At 39.9% G+C, this 22,637-nt stretch overlaps 1 protein-coding gene across 2 annotated transcripts in view; it reads left to right on the forward strand.

Moving 5' to 3' along the window:
* Positions 1-22,637, forward strand: part of NTRK2 (neurotrophic receptor tyrosine kinase 2) — a 363,441-nt gene that overhangs the window by 11,523 nt on the left and 329,281 nt on the right. For both annotated transcript variants that reach the window (XM_028494098.2, XM_028494096.2), the window contains 2 exons: positions 18,282-18,356; positions 18,471-18,542. In XM_028494098.2, the coding sequence (XP_028349899.1) occupies positions 18,282-18,356; positions 18,471-18,542 (147 nt within the window). The remainder of the gene's footprint in view (positions 1-18,281; positions 18,357-18,470; positions 18,543-22,637) is intronic.

The following is a 22,637-nucleotide window of genomic DNA, read 5'->3' on the forward strand; positions in this document are numbered from 1 at the left end:
TTCCATTTGAACAAACTGCCTGTATCTGAAACTAACCTTTTCCTTGCAGTAGACGGGAAGGGCTGGAGCGCCTTTGGCTGAAACTAATCACTCCACCTCTGTTACAGATCCCATCCCCTTAAACTTTTCTCTGTTGACGACTTTCCCCCTCCCATCAGTATTTTCAGTCTCTTTCTCTTGTCAACATCAGAATTTAAGCAGGACCAGGTCCCTTCCATCTTAGAAAAGTTTTCCTTTAGCTCTGTCCCCTCTCCCTCTCCTTCCATTTCCCTTTAGTCTCGGCCCTTTCCTCTCTCCCTTCCAATCCTGATCTTAGAAGACTGGGCCGTTGTGTCTATTTCCTCCCCTCCCAATCCAGTCTCAGCCCACTGCTTCATCAAACTTGCTCTGCCATCCCCAAAGACCTTCACAGGACTAAATCCAAGGTGTATTTCTCTGTCCTTCTCTTATATGCTTCTTAACAGAACTTGGCCTCATTTCTCACTCTCCCTGAAGCATCTTTTTTCCTTGGCCTTGTTGTCAATGAAGTTTCCTTGTTTTCTCCCTATCCCTCTGGCTAGGGAGAGTCTTGTTACTTAAGGGCTTCCTTTTCTCTGCTTCTCTCCTAAAAGTTGATGTCTCTTTGGCTTCTTTCCTAGAGCTGCTTCTTTTCCTGGGATATGACATCTTCACCTATGACTTCCGTTGCGTTCTGCATGCTGCTTATGTCCTAATAATCGTCCCCATCAACTATGAGGGATGACCTTTGGGTCATCTGCCTACTGAACATCCCTCTTGGATATGTCATAGTGCATCACGCTCGACATTTCCAAGTTAAATCATCATGGTCACCCCAAACCGTCTCCAGTGTCCCCTATGTTAATGGATGGCACCACTGCCCACTTGGTCAAAAGGTTTTGCATGTCCAGAACCTCGGCTCCTTCCTCTCTTTAACCCCTGTATTCACTCAATTATCAAGTCTTGACAATTCACTTCTCTAAATATTTCTTAAATTTGTCCAATTCTTTTTATCTCTACTGCCCACATTCATTCGCTCGTTTATTGTTTCTTCCAGCAGATATTAACTGGGATCTGCTCTATGTCATGCTAAGTGTTTGGGATCTGGTCGAAAGAAAGACTGACCCGGTTTCTTCTTCTTACCAAGCTTGCAGTCTGGGAGGGGAAATGAACATCAAACAAGTACTTACATAACCAAAAAGTTAATTCATTCCACCGTCATTTTTGCCTGTAATGCTGCAACGGCTTCCTACGTGGCATCCTGGTCTCCAGTCTTGCCCCCTCTCTACCCATATACACACTGTGCTAGAGTGGTCTTTCTAAAATGCTGATCTTATGTAACTGCTTCTAATTGCCCCATGGCTCCCCATGTCTCTGAAAATAAAGTCCAAAGTTTTTTGTTTTTTTTTTTTTCAGGTTAAAACCAAACCAAACCAAACCAGATTGTCAGTATATCGCTATATAGCAAAGCATGTAACTATCACATAGACCCGAATAAACAGATCAACATAACAGTTGCTTTCTACACTAGCAGATCTATAATGGAGAACGAATTATAACTGGAAGCTTGCTTGATGATCTTGGAATTAGAGCAAGGGCACTTAATTCTGCATTTAAAATGTTAAATGGCATTAAGCTAAGCTTGCCTGAGGCATCCATCTCCATAATGGGAGAGCCTTCACAAAAGGGAATGCAGAACTTGAAGTACTTTGGCCCAGACCTGTGTCCCCTGGATGGACACTCCTTTCTCTCTCCTTCATTCACTGCCAGGCACCAATTCTGATTGACACATTCTTTCTTTAGAAAGGTTAGTGCCTTTAGCCAAGACTTGCTCAAGGCTGGGAGCCTTTCTGAGTCTTTAAAAGAGATTTTGCACATTTTTTCTTTGAAATGCATTAACTTTATTGTATGGAATTTTATTAGTAATTAGTTTTTTAAAAAAGTAATATTTGAATGTGATAACAGATATGTTCAGTATAAAAAAGTGTATCATGAGAAGTTAGTCTCCAACCTGCTAATCCCTCAGTCTCTCTCTCCAGTAGAAACTTTGATTTTAGTTTGTGTGTCTGCTTCTAGAAATAGTCTACTCATAACATGAGTATATATATATATATATATATATATATATATATATATATATATATATATATATATATATATATATAATTTGTATGCAAACGAGGGGCATGCTACAGTGTTCTACATCTTGGTGTTTTTTTTTTACTTAACAGCATATCTTAAAAATGTTTCTGTATCCGCATATGTACTCAAACCTTTTTTTTTTTTTTTTCACAGCCACACAGTACCCATTGAATGAATAGTCTTTATTTAACTAACCTCTAGTTGAACAGCCTTGTGCTCAAGTTCTTGCACACGTGCATGATTTTCCTAGACTTTGAATTGCAGGGACATTTGCAAGACATTTGTGATTTGATAGATATTGCCAAGTTGTCTGGCAAAAAGATCACACCATTTTATTCTCCCACCCAAACTGGAAGCACCTCTTTTTCTACAGCCAAGCCAATACTGTTGGTTATCAAACCTCTTGACCTTTGTCAATCATATTCTCGGGAAATAGCATCTCATCATTGTTTTATTTCACAGTTCTGTAATTATGATCTAGGTTAAAAATCTTTTTATATACATGTAAGCCATTTGTATTTTTTTTCCTGTGAACTATGTATCCCTTAACCATTTTCTTTTTCTGTTGGTTTGGTGACCTTTTCAAAAAATTGATTCCTAAAATCTATTTAACAATAAGAATATTTATGCTTTGTCAAATGTTTTTGCTTGTCTTCTAATGTTGATTATAGTTCTTTTTCTGGTAACACAGAATTAAATGTTTTTGTAGTAAAATTTATTATTTCCTTATGGCTTCTGTATTGTAAATGTGGCTAAAAAGAGTCTTCCCTTCTATAAGAGATTAAAATAAGTCTCCTATATTTTCTTCTGTTACCTTTACTATTTCATGCTTCTGTATTTAAAGCTTTGCTCTATCTGGATCTTTAAAATGTAAGGAATGAAGTAGCAAAAAAAATTGTTTTATATTTTTTCAAGAGAGCTAATCAGCCCATCAGGTCTCTTGACACCATTGATTATATAACTAGAACTTTCCCTCACTAATTTAAAATAACAATTTGATTAAATATGAAGATCATCTTTGTATTTTGGCCTATTTTGACATCTGTCCTCTTCTGTTAATCAGTTTGTCTGTTTACATGCTAGCACTAAACTTTTTATCTCCTAAAGTTTCGTATACATATATATAAATTTTTTTCTACTTGAAGTATTAGTCTTACTCATCAATTACTTTCAGAATTTTCAAGAGTATTCTTGCATGATAATTTTTTCCATATGAATTTTAGAAACTGCTTGCCTAGCTCCCCCCACATGATATTGATATTCTAAATTAGGGTAACGTTATATTTATATATTAAAAACTCACAATTTCTTAACAAGTCTTAAAAGCCCTGCATCCTCAAATTCAAACCCATTTCTCTAGCCTCATTTTTTGCCTCTCCCTTTCTTTAATACGATGATGCAGCCTCCTTGAGTTTTAAATTCCCCTATGGAGCTCTAGTCTCCCAGGCTTCACACTGGCTGTCCTCTTTTCCAGGAACACCATTTTCATGGCTTCTGCCTCTGGCTAACTTCCTCTGCCTCTCCACCTCTGGGCTATGTGTCTCTTTTGTGTGTTCTTATAGCCCCCTACCCAGTGTTTCCCAATCCCACCATAGGTCACTTAGTATTGTAAATGTGCACCTGAGTACCTGTCTCTACACCCCCTTAGAATATAAACTGCATGAATTTAGGCAGCGACCATGTGGATCTTGTTTATTGCTGTTCCCCAGCACAATGTCCTAGATCTCCATATTATACACAGACACAAGGATATATGCATGTGTATTCCCCTCTCCTACAAATCTATCATTTAGAATTCCAAATTAGAGTATTTATAGGTTGTTCTTTGGGCTGTCAAAGTGTAAATTTCTAGACATGACTTTTATAAAGTTGTCAGGTTAAGATGTTTGTTTAAATAAATAACCTTTATGGAATTAGGTAGCACTATGTTGGTTCATGCACAATAAGAAATCAATTCATTGTAGAGACAGTATAGCTGGAAAGGAAGAAAGGCAAAGCTTTGATGAGGCAGGCTGATTATGTATCCAACAGGAAGGAGAGACAGGGAAGAGATGGAGGGTGAATGTAAGCAGACGAAGAGAGATGCAGAACAGGCCAGCTCAAAAACAAGGTAAATCCAGGGAAGAAGAATCATTCCAGGGACATCTGATCTCCAACAAACAAATGGGTCTAATGGGGAAGATTTGTGCCTTTTCTGTTGTGTAATAGCTAATAATGCATATCCCTGTGGATCAATTCCAGTTTTCCCTGTGACTGCATTTATGGTGCTTCACTTAAAAAGCGATTCTGGAGGGAGGAGATATGGGGATATATGTTTATGTATAGCTGATTCATTTTGTTATACAGCAGAAACTAACACATCATTGTAAAGCAATAACACTCTGATAAAGATGTTAAAAAAATAAGAAAATAAAGTGCAGGCGAGCAGGACAGGGTAAAAAAAAAAAGCGATTCTGGTGTGAGTTTCAGATGTGATTTATCCTTCTTGTAGTATGGATGGTAGAGGCTGTTCATTTTTCTTAAAGAACTGCAGACATCAGGAGTATAAACAGTGTGTCAAGTCCAGTTTAATGAAGCATCTGATGCATATACTGTTGCACCTTTACAATCAAGCTGCATTGGACTGATCCTATAATGTTTCATGGGACTTCCTTTATATTTATAATAATTGACATTATCAGGCATCTTAGAAATTTCAATAGTTGTTTGCAAAACTGATCATAAAACAACTGATGGACATATGAGATTGGAAGGCTTTTAAATATAGAGTGGGGAAGTATATAGGTGAACAGATTGTGTTGAATAATCCAAAAAGATAATTTTCCTTTGAGATAAATAACATCCATTTATTTATGTTTACACAATGCAGTATGTTCATAATATGCATACAAATGAAAATAGTTTAGACTGCATGTGTATTTTGAAATTTAAACTTAAAAAGGAACGGGTATTATGGAACCAGCATATAATGTTTAATTCTTATGAGAAAAGTCTTATTTTTGGTTGAGTTGTTGGCTCTCATGGTAAGCCTCGGTGGCCCTCTGGGGCTTAACTTCTTTGCCATCTCATTTATTTTTTCAGGGAATTGCTCTCTCACCAAAATAAAAAAGTGTTTTCTGGAGCTTAGCTGCCTGGAGCCTTGAAGGCACTACTGAGCCTTTTATTTACCCCAGCCTACCCTAGAGTCTACTCTGTCATGACTCTCCTTTCATTGTAGTTTATATCTATACATGTACAGTTCAGAGTGCCATAGACATTCTCTTGACAAAGTCATCTTTTCCCTCAGATAGCTGAAATGGAGGACAGGAATTGACTGTTTATACATGCATGGATTGATTGCTTGATTGATCCATTCATTCATTCATCTAGTCAATTAGTTAACCAACAAATATACTGTGAATATGTCCTCCCACCAGGTGGTTTTCTGGGTCCTGGGTAATAAGACTTAGGCCAGCTTCTCTCATTTATATGACCTGTTGTAGGGTCTCCAGTCAGATCATTGTCCTACACATTTGAACTTGGACCCCCCAACCCCAAACACACACACACACACACACACACACACACACACACACACACACACACACGCATGCAAAGTTGTGCCTAGGAGCATGCATATCTATAACAGGAGGACATACCCACAGAAAAGGCCTGCGTGGGCCCTGGGAATGGGCTTAGGGTCTTTGGATAGGAAATTCTGAGATCCTACTAGGTCAAGAAGGGAAGGAGTGATTTCCAGGTGGGAGCATCCCATTGCCTCATGTGGAGGAACTTGGCTGGAGGAATACCGGAGTGAGGGCCTCTGATATGCCTGGGTCCATTGTCCAGAGCTAAGGGCACCAGGGACAAGGCTGTCTGGGCCTCTGCCTTGTGGATCTGACCTCTGCATCATGGTGGTTTTGAGCCATGACGATGCTCTGGAATAGAGGAAGTGCAGGGCTTCTGCATAGGAGCATGCAGGGGGTTGGCCAGGCTCACCAGACTGCTCCCATTGCAGCGCCCTCACCTTCTTCAGGGGAATTCTCAAGCATGGGGGTCCATGTTTCCAAGAACAGCTGTGCAGGATTCCTTCCCTGACTTGTGTTACAACAAGCTTTGTGATATCGCAGACACAGACAGACCAGCAAAGCATAGATCCGTCCCCAGAAGTTAATGGGGCTTGTTAAACATCAGTAGCTACCTGTTTCTACCAATGATAGCATTGACCCTGAAAGCTCTAGATCTGAATGTACTATTTTAAGAATTATTCAGCTCATTATGGCTGAATAATTTTTTTACTAGGATTCTAGGATTGTGGAGGATCCTAGGATTGTGGAAACTGTGCCTAAAAAGTTCCTTTTCTCATTATATATTTTTTTCCAAATTGAAAAATCACTGAATATGTCCATTGCCATGCATAGGTGGATCAATAAATTAATTTTTCATTTTCTTTGGGAGTTCGTGTCCGGGAATCACACAGGTTATGAGGCCGGGTGGCTTGGAGGTTTAAGAGCCCTACTCTGAAGCTGGTCTGGCCCTGCTACTTTGGACTAGTTTATAAAGCCCTCTGTGTCTCCATCTGTAAAAGTGGACAATAATAGAACCTTTCTCATGGGGCTTCTGTGAGGTTAAAATGAGCTGATGCATGTAAAATAATTGTACCAGTGCATAACGCGTAGAGTTCGACTGTTCATTTTTATTTTTATTGTCTGGTTATCCTCAACTATGTTTTGAAGGAGAGTAGACTCTGTAGGTCTTGGGGAGTACAGAAAAGCAAAAGAATCTGTCTTGAGTGTGGCACTGGACAGGTGCTGGGGTTAAAGAGGATAGATGTAAGAGGGTGTTGGTTCTCCTTAAAGGGCACCTCTACCCTTTCCCTGGTTTGCATGTTACTTTCATCTTGGCATGCTCAGCTGATTGGGATATTGACCGGAGCAGTGATGGGTCAGATTTAGCCACTGGGACTCAGGTCATGGTCTTTGTTCTGCAACTGTTTTCTTCAACAGTCCTGGTCCATTCTACTTATTAGGTTGTTTACAACAGTTCCCCTGCACTCCAGAGGTTATCAATTTGTACTCCGTTTTCTCTTTTCATTGTCTTTCTCACTTTTTAATTGCAAGGCCTTTACAAAATATATATCTTCCTTTTTATTTTTTGTTTTAAAACTCTGGTAAAATGTACATAACAGAATTTACCATCTTAACCATTAAAAATGTACAGTTTGTGTCATTAAGTACATTCACATTATTGTGCAACCAACACAGCTATCCAAATAATCCACAACCCTTTTCATCTGCAAAACTGAAACTCTGTACGCATTAAATGACAACTTCCCATTCCCCTCCCCCTAGCTGCTAGCAACCACCATTATACTTTCCATCTCCATGAATTTGACTCCTCTAGGTACCTCCAAAATATACGTCTTTTCTAGCAATGATATATCCCTTGAATTAAAAGTTTTTATAAGAGATTTGTTTAGGACTTTATGATGCACTCACACTTCCTTTCTGTAAAATAGCTTCTCTTTATTGTGGCCTTACATGACCACTTATGACTGGGATCCCTTTCCACCAATATCTTTGTAGTTTAACTCCAAAGAAAATAATCTCTAACCTTCTATAAAAGTGACTAAAGGTTAACACGTGAAGGGAAACCAGTGAAGATGAGCTTGAAAGTGTTCCTCACATGCTATCACTCTCCTTAGTCCCACAGCCTATAAATGTGGGCCGAGAAATTGTGTCAAAATCAAAACAGACCTTCGAAGAGATCCTAAAATTTTACTGCTTGAATCATTGTCTTTTCTTGACATTATGCCTGATGCTAATTTTTCCCTGTGCCATGCTTGATCTATCCTGAAGTTGGAGCAGAAATATTAGTTCCAAAAATTCTCTTCCTATGGAATGATTTGGCCCGATTGGAGGCCAAGAGCTTTCAAAAGTGTGTTCTGCTGTGATTTGTGCTGACTTGAATGCTTCTTAGAATTCTTAAGTCCTGGGCTAATCACTGGAAGTTTTTCTTAGCTTTTCATCAACGAAACGTTGACTGACCTGAAATAATGGGAAAAGAAGAAAAAACTTTTTGGAAAAAAGATAATTTTGTGTTCGATTGGAGTTGCAAGATTTCACTTTTTATAAACACTCACTTTGAAACACACAGAAATTGTGGATAATATGGTTTTCCAATTCATTTCTTGAAAACAACTGTAAGATGATGCTATCGTACCAGTATATTGATCGTAATGGCCATATAATTTGTATTGGACAAGTATAGAAATGTCACAGTTAATCAGTTTATCATTAGTATTTGAATAACTGCTGATAATTATTTTACACAATAAGGTTAATAAGGTAAAAATGAGAGGGAGGAGTGAGAAAAAAAAGAGGCAAGAACTTCAGCTAACTCTAACGGTTGACATAGTTGCTGTAATTGAGCACACCATTTGTCCTCAACTTCCTGGCAGTGAAAAGAGAAGCTCATTATTAAGGAGGAGAATGCCTACTAATTCCACAGGAACATAGCTTTGTTTGGCACTCTGTTCTGAAAAGAGTTTCTTTTGCAGAGAATATGAGTGATGTAATTCACAGCTTTTATGAAAAATGCAGAAAGTAGATTTCATTTTCTTCTTACTGAGAAAGTCAGTGAAAGTTGGGGGAAGTGACAAGGACGACAATTCTGCAAGGACGCTAACGTGTTCCAAGAATTTCATCTCCCGATGCTGTAATTATAAAACTCATACAATGCAGGATCTTAGTTGCCCATCCCCTCATACCCTTTGCTGAGCCAGGCTTTGCTAGAAACTGGACTGCAGATGATATGAAGTTGTCCCCTCTGACCAGAGCTGGAATATGTTAATTTCTGTTCCTGGTTAAAGCCAGATCCATTCTCTTTGGAAGCCAGACAAGCAGATGGTGGGGCTGACATCCTTTTACAAAGACCAAGCAGCCTGGCTTGCGTGCCCATCCAGGTGGAAGCCACCCCGTCCGCGGACGAGATGAGTTGCGGGGGTACCAGCAGGCTGCAGATCCAGGCTTGCCTGGGGAAGTAGCGCTATGACTGCCTCGGAATGTGGACAGATGCTTGATTGAGACGGCAGAGATCCACCCACAGAGCACAGCAGAGATGGTTTTAGCCTAGAAGCTGTTAGGAGCAGGTGTGACCAGACGGCTTCCCAGCCAGAGGAAAAGCCCTCTCAGGCTCCTGGGGTGCCCCCAGCCTTGAGAGGGATGGCCCCTTGTGGGCCTGCCAGGATAAATTAGCTGCAGAGTGTACCCCGAATGACCCAGTGAGCTGACTCATATTTCTGGTGGTTTCATATCGACTGATGTTAGAGTACACCTGTCCAAAATAAAATTTTGGCTCAAACATCACTTAAGCCTCTTTCTTGATGGCAGTGTAGTATCAGGACCATTTCTGTCCTGGGTTCTTCTCTGATATGGCGAAACCATGCCATGGTACACATTTAGTTAATTGTCTTTCCATTTGCTATGGCAAGTTATTATGATCTATCGAAAGATCTGAAACCTAATGTAAAATATTAAATAAATTAGTGGGAAGGAAAACAATTTTTTGTCAGGAAAAACACATCCCTTGCTCCTTTTGAGGATTCTGTACCATTGTACCAAGTATAAAATTATACTTGGCTATGCCTGTGTCAGTTTTAGTTTGTTTCTAAACAGAGGAAGCTTCTAAAGGTTCTGGAACAGGTAGAAGTAACTTCTTTAAGAAAAGGAGGTATTTTTATTGTGGTCTTTGTGTCATTTTATCTGAGCAAACTCATTTAGGGATCTCTGTGCATGGAGATGACATACCAATGTAGCAGAAGAGTCAGAGCATTGAAGTCTAAGAGGAAATTACAAGCAAGAATTAAATCAGGTGTCATAAAAATCTTTCTATGAGCCAGTGAAATAGCTGAGGTCAGAATGTGACCAACTGGAAATGTGCTCCAGACCCCCAGGAGCAATGTTACTCAGCTCGCCCTGACTGTTGCCAGGAAGAAATGCTAGTCCAGTTTGGAGGACCTTCTGGCTTCTTAAGAGAATGTGGAAATTCAGATTTTTAAAGCAGAAAATCTTCCCATTTTGAAAAGTTAGCAGCTAAAAAGAAAATTTATTTATTTTAAATATATTGACACCCTGCTCACCCTCCAGTATAAGGTTTACACGTCACATTATTTGTAGGCTGGGGTCAAATCCTAAATTTTCATGGAGGCTATTATTTAGTTAAGTCAAATTAAACTTACATTTTTTCTGCTGGAGACTGATATGTTTTAGGTAGAAAGCCAACTCTAAAGGATTTTTCATAATTAATTTTTCTGGTCACAAATTGCAGTGTTTCTTTTTGGGCACCACCTCATTGAGAGAGGTGGATGAGAAAGATGCTATATAAATATTCAGAGAGAAACCCAGTGTGTAATTTTTTCTTCATAATATGTTGCAGAAGTTTTCTTATAATTTGAGTGCTGATGGGAACTGAGACATTCTCCAGGCCAAATTTCCTGTTCCATGCCCGTGGGCCCTGGAGGCAGGCTGAGATTCAGTTCACCAGCTAGTTAGTGACCAAGCCAGTCCCTGAACCCCAGTCTGCTGCTTGCTATTAATAAGCAACAGTGACTGTGGGCTAGGGCAGTTCTCTAATTGTTCCAGCAACTCCCTGGGGCAGGTACTGTTACTACCCCATTTTAAGACGAGGAAGCCGAGGTGTAGGGACTTGCCCAAGGTCACATAACTGGGAAGAGGTGAAGCTAGTGGAGTGTGTTTATCCTTCACATTACACCACTTATTATTTTCCAGGCACTTGAATTCTTTTTTTTTTAATTGAAGTATAGTTGATTTACAATATTTTGTTAGTTTCAGATGTACAGCAAAGTGATTTGGTTTTATATATACATATATATATGTATATATGTATATTCTTTTTTTCCAATTCTTTTCCATTATAGTTTATTATAAGATATTGAATATAGTTCCCTGTGCTATGCAGCAAATTCCTGTTGTTTATCTATTTTATATATGGTAGTGTGCATCTGTTAATCCCCTACTCGCAATTTATCCCTCCCCCCATTCCCTTTTGGTAACCATAAGTTTGTCTTCTATGTCTGTGAGTCTGTTTCTGTTTTGTATGTACAATACATCATTTGTATTATTTTTTAAGGTTCCACATATAAGTGATATCACATATCACATAATATTTGTCTTTGTCTGACTGACTTCACTTAGTATGATAATCTCTAGGTCCATCCATTTTGCAGCAAATGCTGGTAATAGTCCATTATGTGTGTGTGTGTGTGTGTGTGTGTGTGTATATATATATATATATTTACATCTTCTTTATCCATTTATCTGTCAGTGGACACTTAGGTTGTTTCCATGTCTTGGCTATTGTAAATAGTGCCACTATGAACATTGGGGTGCATGTATCTTTTGGAATTAGATCTTTTGTCTTTTCCGGATGTATGCCCAGAAGTGGGATTGCAGGATCATATGGGAACTCTATTTTTAGTTTTTTAAGGAACCTCCATACTCTTTTCCATAGTGGCTGCACCAATTTACATTTCCCCCAGCAGTGTAGGAGGGTTCCGTTTTGTCCACACCCTCTCCACCGGCACTTGAATTCTTAAGTTCCCAAGGAATTTAGGCTATTCTAGGAAGCTGCAGTTCTCAGAGCTTGGCATTGTGGGAAGCTGCAGTTCTCAGAGCTTGGCATTGTGTAAGGATCTGAGAAGATATTTTATTTATCTCCTATTACCTCTGTAGGTATAACACATGAGAGCAACCTGTAAAATGTCCTCATTCCTTCATTGACTATTGTTTTCAGGCTGTGATTATTTGTCAAGATGCATTTTGCAGAAATTTTAGAAAGTATTCTTCATTGTAGGTGCAGGACTCATAAGTCCATGGTCCTGGTGGGGCGGTAGAGTGGGTATGAGCTCAGAATTCAGAGGCAGGTAGATTTGGGTTCAAATCCTGTTTTGGCAGTTATGTAATCCTGGGGACGTGACCTAGCAAGGTTGGGCCTCAGTTACCTTGTCCAGAAAGTGGAAACAATCATAGTGCTCTCCTGGTAGCTTTGTCAGGTTAAGGGAGACACCCCCTGGGTACCTCAGTGCCTGGCACACAGCACTCTCTAAAAGGGAATTACTGGGGCTACTTCTATGCCTGTGGCCAAAAAGAAGATGGAAGTGCTGCAGCTAATCAGCCTGTGCTAGTAGGCTGGTGCTGGAATTCAGGTTCTGAGCCCACTTATTTGGTGTTCTCTGCATTCACGTTGTCACAGGTTGGTGGTGGACCCTCTCTTAGGAATGGAGTGATTGAGAGATTCTTCTTTTGAATCCTGCTTTGGCCCATCAGGGACTGATTTTCAAAACTCTTTCTTAGCATTTTGCTGAGCAACTGAAGCTACCTGGTTATGGACTCAGGGAACAAGGGCACATTTTAAAAAACGGATTATTCTCTTCCCCGTGATGGAAATCTTATGGCAGAGAGGATCCTGTCAGAGCCGAAATGCCTCACCCCATGGCTGTAAACCTGAGCACGTATCACAATCTCTTGTGACATTTGAGTTCTATCTACTTTTATTAGCTTAATTATTTATTTATGTGGTGAGGGTAGCCAGGGTAGTGGGAAGCAATTGCATTTTGAAGAGCGACCATTAGAAATACTCACTGCTCTTTCCATTTCTTTTTGATATATCGTCAGCCTACAGGTCAGGTAATAAAGTCTAAGGTAAAGGGAAATTTTACTTTGGAGCAATCCTGCTGTTAAGCTAATACACAGGAAGAAAAGATGCATTAGAAACCGCTCTTTGTTACTTGGAAAGATTGCCCGGAGGAATTATTTGATAGGTTGTTCAAGCCAATGTGAAATCTTTTCAAATGAGATGAGTATCCTTTCTAGGAACCTGTAATGCAAAAATGTTTCCGTGAATTTTTCCTAAAATTATCTGTTCTTTTTTTTTTTCCCAAAAAGCCACCTACGGGCTTTTTGGTAAGCCTAAGGAAAGGAAATTCTTTACCCTCAAGAAAATGTCATAATGAAGGCCCTGGATGTCATGTTGAGAATGCAGAAGCTTTGGTGACAGCACAAAATAAAATGGCAAATAGTGTGGACTTTGCTTATGTTCACATTTTTTATCTGTTGACTTTCTGGGCACCCTTCGAAGCCTGACCTCATGGAAGCCTTCACTGCCCAGCGATAGCTTGTAGCTCCTTCCACTGCAGCCTCGCAGTGTAGGTACTTGACCTCTGCTTGGAAGCTTCTCTCTTATGCTCATCAGATACTGTGGCAGTGAGCACTGACCTTCTGGAGTATCACCCCCTCAAGGTCCAGAAGAGGTGGATCTGAAGATTCTTGCTAGCCTTAACATTTCTGAAACTGAGATGGCAAATGAATGCTCATCTTCCGAGGGCAATTAGTTTTCATCATTTACGAAAAATAAATGAGTGTTTGGTTTGACTGTGTTGTATGCTTGTGATCTAAATTTGCTTCTAGATTGGACAAATTTTGCTTTCAGAATTGGCTATCTTCCTCTGTTATGGTTGTTACTTTTTCCCCTTGTTTTCTATATGACGAATGAAGTTATGTTCTATTATCACAATCTTCATTTAGGGTCTATAGTGTGTAGCTATGAGATGGCAGAGCTCGAAAGACCTGGTGTTGCCAAGGTCCTTCTGGAGGCACGTGGAAGTCACCAGTAGGGGGCGGCCCAGCATGCTCCTTAGTCTTCTTGGGCCCGTCCGGGGGCTCTGGGGCAGGGATCAGAAGGCTTTTAGACTGTTTGCTTTTGGGTGGTCCAAGGAACCAAGGACTTGAGCCCTGGTGTATTTGGTCACCTAGTAACTGAGAAGCTCTGGGGTCCATCTTCCCTGCGGTCTTTTCCTTTGCGGCTTTTTTTGGCTCTCCCTCTCTCTTTCCCCCCTTCCTCCCTCCCCTCCCTCCTTCCTTCCCTTCCTTCCTTCCTTCTTTCTTTTTTCTTCATACATTTAAAAAATTCATAAAAATGTAATGACATAACAATAACTTCAGGTGCATATATTCAGAACTGATACTTTAACATTTTTGTCTTTTTTGTTACAAAGGCTTTTCTCTTTTAAGAAAAGAAATAGTTTAGTAGTTTAATAAAACAGTTTAACAGTTTCAGTTTCTTTATCCCTGATGCAGATCTGTCTCCTTTCCCAAGGTGACTTTCCTTGCAATCTTCCTTTTGTACTTTACAACTATCCTTGACTATGAACACTATGTGGTATTGTTTTCTGTGTCTTTTTAAAAGTTCACATCAATTGTTTTATATGATATGTACATATCAGTTTGAAATTTTGCTTATTTTTCTTTCTCACTTAGCATGAGTATTTCTTTCTGCTCACATATAAAGATCTGGTTCAATCTACCGTAGTTATTTAACATGCCTCATTTTATTCTCTTTCTTAACTGATGGACACTTGGGTTGTTTCCAGGTTTTTATTCTGACTGTGTTACCATGAATGTTCTTGTATATGTCTCCTTGTGTGCAGGAGTGAGCATTTCTCTCAGGTGAAAACCTAGAAATGGAATTGCTGGACTCTGTAAAGCGTGTGATGTATAATTTTCCAAGATGCTGGCAAATTACTCTTCAAAGTGCTTGTGCCAATTTAGACTCGCTCCAACAATATAAGAGAAATACCCCACATCCTTAGCAATGCTTTATATTGTCAGATTTTAAACATTTTGTCCAGCTAGTGGCAGAGGAATGGTAAGTCCATGTGGCTTTGGTTTGCATTTCATATTCCTTGAGGGGTGAGCAGATTTTCATATGTTCCTGGGCCATTGAGGTTTCTCCTTTGTGAATTGTTTGTTATTAACTTTACTGGCTCCCATTCTAACCCTATGATTCCTCACTTAATGGTGTCTAAGGAGCGTTTCTTAAGGGGTAGATTTCATGAGCAATATATAGCCCACGGCTATGTTGTGGGCCTTTCTGCAGATGGTAACTTATGAAAGGGAATTCTTGGCATCTAGAAGGGCAATTGCTGACCTTTTAATCCAGATCTTCTGTTGCTTTTTTCCATTTTGACCAGGAGAAAAATTCATTCTTTATCCAGGGCATCCCTGCCTTCACAGTGGAAGAACATTCTTTAATGACCATTTTTAATACTTTCACATGGTTCTTTTGATGGTTTTCAACAAAATCTCCTGTCTGGTCTTAGATTCAAGAACAGGTACGCTTTGCTTAATATCTGACTTATTTTCACCTCATGAACACTGTGAAGTTACCACTGGCTAAATGTATCCCCCTTTCCTTCTTTTCAGTGGCAGTGGTCACTGGAAAGCTTAGAATTATGCTTGTGGCCCTTTCCCAGCATTTTAAACCCAATTCCTACCTCCACTGATGTCTCTGCCCTGGCTCTTCTTTCTATATGCCTTTCATTTTTTAAAAAACATTTTATTTATTTATGGCTGTGTTGGGTCTTCGTTTCTGTGCTGCCCTTTCCCAGCATTTTAAACCCAATTCCTACCTCCACTGATGTCTCTGCCCTGGCTCTTCTTTCTATATGCCTTTCATTTTTTAAAAAACATTTTATTTATTTATGGCTGTGTTGGGTCTTCGTTTCTGTGCGAGGGCTTTCTCTAGTTGTGGCAAGCAGGGACCACTCTTCATCACGCTGCACGGGCCTCTCACTATCGCGGCCTCTCTTGTTGCGGAGCACAGGCTCCAGATGCGCAGGCTCAGTAATTGTGGCTCACAGGCCCAGTTGCTCCGCGGCATGTGGGATCTTCCCAGACCAGGGCTCAAACCCGTGTCCCCTGCATTGGTAGGCAGATTCTCAACCACTGCGCCACCAGGGAAGCCCCTATGCCTTTCATTTTTATTTATGTTAGCTCGCTGTATTTTATTGAATATAATTGGAGAGTTTATAAATTAAAAATCTGACAAAAATGAAATAACAATAAAATAAAGGGCGTAAATAACTAAATAAAAAGTTAAAAATAATTGCCTTGTGCCACAAACATTGACTAAATACCTCCTGAGTGTCAGGCCCCTGTCATAAGCATGGAGGATGCAGTGATGAGCCAGCAAAGAGAGCTGGAGAATCTCTCAGACAATTTCAGAACAGTGACAGCCACCATGCTAGTGCAGCTGTAAGGAGTGAACAAGCTTCTTGGGAATTCTGGTTGTGACCCCAAAGGAAACCTTGCCCACGTTATTTGTCCTTTTTTCTGCCAGTTGCATGAAAAAAAGCATTAAAATATAGGGCCCTCTTGAATGCAGTTCTTATTGGGAGATGATTTAGAAGAGGGAGGTCACTGTGGTTTCTACTGAAAATGTTAGTGGATTGAAAATCTTGGAAAAATGTGTGATAATTTTGAAACATTTCATAAAAACTCTTAATGTTGAAAATTGTTGTTTGCTCATTAGGTCGGAGTCTTAAAATGTTTCCTTCTGTGTGGGGTAGAGGGAAAGAAGGGAACGAATCCTTCCTGCACATCTATTAAGTTCCAGGCCCCGGATATCAGAGAGAACCAAGATCTCTGAGCAGAAGATGCCCTTCTATCTTGGACGTTGTTTTTTTTATGTAACAGGGGCAATGTTTATGTGGGTCCTTTTAAAATTATTTATCTTTTGTGTAATTTTGTTCCCTCAGAGCATTTACTTATTTTGCTTTATTTCTAAAATTTATTTTCTAAACATGGGAGCCCCAATACTTTTGACATCTATTTTTTTTCCTTCTTTTGGATTGGGTAGAAGGAATCTGTAGATGCTGTATCTCCTCCCTCATTGGTTACTATTTTTTTCATTTTAATTCATGTTGTTAACAGTAGAGCTACATATTTGTTTTCAGTGTCTTAATTGGAATGTTATGTATCTTAAATTTTTTGAAAAAGAAAAGGGAAAATCCATCCTAATACAACTTCCTGGAGTGCCTTTGGAACTCCAATTGTTGCCCATCCATCCATCCATCCTTCTTGAAGACCTACATTGTGCAAGGTTCTTTGCTAGATGCTGTGGTGTATGTTAAGAATTATAAAGCAGGATCCAGCTGTCTTCAAAAAGAGGTCGTGATCAAGAAAAGTGAATAGACAGATACTCAGATAACTGTAGCACAGGGAAATTCCATGGTAGTAGGTTTGATAGCTTTGTGTTTGTGTTACCAGGGATTTTACTGGTTGCAAGTGACAGAAATTCAGATCAAACTTCTGTTAGTGACAGCTAACCTCAGAGATGTTTGGATCCAAAAGCTCAAGTGACATTTTCAGGGTTCTCTCTCTTTATATCTCTTAGCTCTCTTTCCTCCTGTGTGCTGACTTCATACTTGGACAGTCTCTTTCCTTGTGTCCCCAGGCCTATGTAATCTTTCAGCTATAATCCCAGAGAAAGAGAGAGACTCTGTCATGGCATTCATCTTTTAATTTTAGGGAAGCTTCTCATTAGTCTAGTTGAGGTCACAGGCACATTTCTAAGCCAGTCCTCATGGTCCAGGGGATGGAACTCTCCATGCAGCCAGAGTTACCAGTTTACTCCTGTATTTGAGGGTTTGGTGGATGGGGAAGAGGAGATTTCTATGGAGAGCGCACTAGGGCAGCGTGGGGTTTGAGAAATGTGGTTCCTGAAAGGAAAAATTGGTTTTATTACTGACAAAAGCAGAACAAGGGGATCCTGGGCCAGGAAAAGAGAGAGTTGGAAGGAAGGGAGGGAGGGAGAGCGAGAGAAAGGGGGAGGGGAACAGTGTTTCAGGAGGTAAAAGGAGGGAGTGACTGCTTCTCTTGGAATGTGAGGAAAGATGTGATTTGTCCTCTGTGTGGTGATGCCAGCTTCCCTGTGGCTGTTACCATAAGGGTGAAATGCTTTTGAGAGGTAGTGGATGCATTTCCAAGTTATTTTCACCTCTATACACAGGGGATACCTTGAGTGGAGATGCAAACTGAACTTGTTAGTTGAAAGAGTAATAAAAGTTTAAGAAAAAAATGAAACCTGGTGATCCTGTCATTGACAATGAAACCTGATCAACCATGGTTTCTCCTCAGTCTCATTTGGTTTTGCTCCCCTTGCTGTATTTAAAATAAATGGTGGGGCTAGGTGGGTGGGGAGGGACTGCCTTGAGTAGCCTGGTGAGGTTGGATGGAAGTTACCCATTTTTTTATGGACTGCCTGCATTCTGAGTTACTAGTTTGCACTCTCTGCTTTTTTTGCAGTTACATTGCAAATCAGAAAAGATTAGAAATCATCAACGAAGATGATATTGAAGCTTATGTGGGACTGAAAAACCTGTGAGTACTCAGGGCTTGCACACCTTATCTCAGAACTTTTTCTTATGCTCTGTTATCGTCAGAGGGACAGTCGTCTGTTAGCTCTAACATACATGCAATTATGTGTTTTCTTAGGACGATTGTGGATTCCGGATTAAAATTTGTAGCTCATAAAGCATTTCTGAAAAACAACAACTTACAGCACATGTAAGTAAAGGTTGATTTTTTTGCTTCCCAGGACCCAACTTATTCAATATTTTCCCCCTCTGTTTATTTTTCCTTCTTTTCCAGCTCTAAACCTCCTTTTAAAAAGTTAGTATAGCTTTGACAATAGCTTAGAAGCATTAGCTTTGATTTCTGAATAGCTTTAGAGGGGTACTTAGAACAGCCTGCTTATTCCCTTTCATGAATTTCTGGGCCATTTCCATCTTGGACAGAGCAATAGGCCAACAGCAAGGAGTCTGATGTGAAAACTATGTCCTGGTACAGCGTCCTCGATTCTTTTCCTTGGAATCATGACATGTTCCCTGGAAGACATCAAACTAGTGGAATTGAAAGAAACTGACTTGGCCTTGGCCTTTTTAGGGAACTAAAGATTGCTAATGCTCTTCCTCCCCCAATAGATCCTCTTTTGAACCTTCTTTTTCCAAAAGCTATGTGTCATGATTGATAGAAGCGGAGAAAACTCAATCATGGAACATGCCAGAGGTTCAGACAATTGTAACAATAGCAAATGCTTCCACCGAAGTCAGGGTGATATCAACTGAAGTCAAATGGAAATATGGACAGTGGAGCTCTTAGGTTGTTTGCTGCTAAATCTTCTTAGATGATGGCACTTGGTCAATAAGGTGTGGCCTTCCTGAGACGTTTCTTCATGAAACAGAGGATCACCCTTAAGCTCTGATGGGCGCCCCCCACTCCGAGTTTTCAGTAGGAACTTCTGCGGGAGGAAGGTTGCCTGCATTCATTGGCCCTTTTGTGCTCTGCAGATTCTCTGCAACAATACCTTATGTGTTTCATAGACTACGGTCTACATACAGAACTCTCACCTGATTGATCTCACTTGATTTTTCTGACAGTTGGCAGGGAGGATCTTCTTGATTCCCATTTCATAAGTGCAAAATCAGACTCAGGTCCACAGATGGAAAGTGGCAGACTCAGGGCTCACTCCTGGCTATGTTCTTTTAGTAAGAGGACAGAAAATAAAGTGTGTTTTCCATATAATGAGAGAATCAACCCTTCTTGTAACATTTGTCCTCTTTCTTTTTCTTGGGGAGAACTGTCCCCTGACTGATTTCCAGGCCAGTTTGTAAAAGAAATCATTCTCTTCGAGCAGATTGCCTGGACACTCTATGGAAATTTGTTGATCTTATGAAAAACCTTAATTTCATCAAGCCAGTACAATGACTTCATATTTCATAGGTGGCATTAATGAGAAAATCAATTTAAAAATAAAGTCAGTAGAATTAAGATATAAAACTTTTGGCAAAAAGGTGACAAAACTCCAAGGAACTTTATTAACACATTTCATGTAGAGGCTTTTTGGCAACATCTCCGTAGTTGGTTTGCCTGCACAAATTCTGATGTCTTGCGTAGGCCTTGCTAGCATAAACAAGAGAGAAGTTGGACACAAGAAAAAGGCAAAATGCTCTAATGCAATCACTTAAGTGTAATTAATGACCTCAGTGGTTACGTTCTGGTATTTTCATTACTGCTGACTGCAGACCTAAATTACTCAACGACCACGTTTTACTGGTTATTTTACTACATCACTTCCCCTAACGTAGTGACCTCTATAGTGGGCTATGGTTAATTGTTTTAGAAATAGACCTTTTTATGACTTTGCTATGCCTCTTATATTTTCCCTACTTTTCCTTGTTCCAAGTTATTTATATAAAAACCAAAGCCACCTTTTGTATTTTTTTCAGGCTGATTTACGGTAGAATAATTTTAATGGTGTTCTGTGTGCTGTACATACTTACATAAAGCCAAATATTAGTCCCAGTCTCCCAAAGAGGTGTCATTTGAAAATAGGAAACCAAGGAGATGGACATATCTTATACAGCTTCTTTAAAAGCTAACAGTTGGGAAGCCCAGTTACTGATCAAACTGCAAAAATTACTGATATTTGTAGCCATTGTCAAATGGTAAGGCAGTAGGAAGTCAGGCTAGTATTCAGACAGTTAGAAAGAAGTTACAATGTCAGTAAGCTTCAGATATTCACGTGATGAAAGAGTCTCCTAATTGCCAAAACAGAAATTAAATTAAGCAGTTGGCTCTAGGGGATGGCAAGGAGGAGGAAATTAAGTCAGTTGTCTGCCTTTCCAGACCTGGGTCTCAACTTCTGCTTATGACTGAAGGCGCTGGCGTGTTCTCCCTGATTTCCGCACGTAGTAAACGGCATCCTTAGTTGAACATCAGCACCGTGGCTGCAAGGGAGCTGATAAAGAAACGTGTATGAGAGGCTGTTTCTCTCTACCCTTGGGATATAATGATTATCTCTCTGAGTTTCTCCAATAAAATAAAAATGTGCACAAGAGCATCTATTTCACTTTGGGTTTTAGGGGAATTCAGACTGGATCCTGTCTGTCACTTTCATCATTCCTCCCCTAACCTGTGCATCCCATGCTGACTGTCCAGAGCCCCTAGGACTGGTCCCTGAGTTTATTTCTTGGTGCCTTTAATTCCTGCCCGGCCCCTGAGAACCCAGAAACTGTGAGAAAAGCCAGTATTTGTGTTTTCCAGGGACTTTGCAGAGGTGCTAATTAGCTCCTTTGCACAAGTTCTATAATCAAACAGTAAGAGGATTGTTGATTTTTTTTCCTTCCCTCCTCCTCCTTTTTGGCTTTTGGACCCAATAATAAGTATGGTTCATAAAACTCATCTTGTTCTTTGGCGTATAACCCTGCTCTGGGCTGTGCTGCTAGCAGCCTGACAGGGCAGCTGCCCCGGTGCCGGCCTTGCTAGCCGACCCGGAACCTTGACAATGAGTGTGTCCTCTTTCTTTGCCTCCTCTCTCCTCTTTCTTCTTGGGAGGAAGAATAGGGTTTTTGTTTCTGTTTTTGTTTTTTTTTCCTTCAGAAGGATGGGGATTTCTGATGGAGATGAAAACATTTGTGCCTCACAGGCCCTGGTGAAGACAGGCAGAGTGACTTGTCAGTGTATTATACTGCAGTGAAACCCATTCTTAATTCACGTTCCAAAAGAAAAGATTTATGTGGGCACATTTTACAACTTCCCGCTGGATTATTTTTTTATGTGGGTGAGCACTTTACACTCAGTGTGAGGAGAGAAGATGCCAGCGTAGAAGGAAGAGGGCACCCTCTTGTAGATGGGGGTTTGCATGAGAGGAAATCTCAGTATAGAATTAAGCTGGGAGTGGCCGTGTGCCTTCTTGAATTATGAGATGCTAAAGTGGCATTTTCTTTATCCATCAGCTGACTAGTCTTAGTTCATGTATTAGCTCCCCCTGGTCTTTAACCCCTCTGTGAAAGAGACTGGCCAGACAGACCAGCAGACTTCAGCCCATGATTTTGTGAGACAGACGCAATAGACTAACCTCAGTGAGGCCAGGATTGCTGTCGCTCTAGATTTCCCGTATTTACCTGACTCTCAGACCGGTGCTCACCTTCCTGAACGGGAATCAGATACTGAAAGGCTCATGGCAAACTGTTGAGGGCTCAGCTGTTTTGTAAAATTTGATGTTTGTTTTACATTCATGTGACTCATGAAACACATGTCTAGGGGACCAAGCATTGCACACTCTTTAAATAAATTCGACCAGTAAACAAATTCACAGAGCGAGTCAGCTGCCAGGATTAAGGGTCTGAATTTCCCAGCTCAAGGTCTCATGGCACTGATCATTGGAAATCGAAACTCCCATTCCCTTGACTAAAACTACATATTTGGAACACATCAGTAAATTCATTATTATTTTTCAGTCACAAATAGGACATCTTTTCATTGTCTGGTTGGTCCACATCTTAAAATGATATGTTGCTAGAATATTTCCAGATGAAATTTGACATATTTTTATCTGATATTTTGTTGTTATTCTCATCATGAATTTATCTAGTTATTTGGAAGTCATATATAAGCAATCTCAGCAGAGTTTATCAATCAATAGGTGTTATCTTTCCTATTAGGATGTGTTAAATTCAGTTAATATTCAGAGTTTTGTGTGTCGTGTAATTTCAAAATATTCATGATGCTTTTTAGTTTTAAAGTATCTTTTCCCTTAGTGAGTTTATGGTTTAAATTTAATTTAATTTAATCTCCCTATTAATTGTTCAGAAGATCAGA

The sequence above is a fragment of the Physeter macrocephalus genome, chromosome 9 (assembly GCF_002837175.3).
Source record: "Physeter macrocephalus isolate SW-GA chromosome 9, ASM283717v5, whole genome shotgun sequence".
In the NCBI taxonomy this organism is placed as follows: domain Eukaryota; kingdom Metazoa; phylum Chordata; class Mammalia; order Artiodactyla; family Physeteridae; genus Physeter; species Physeter macrocephalus.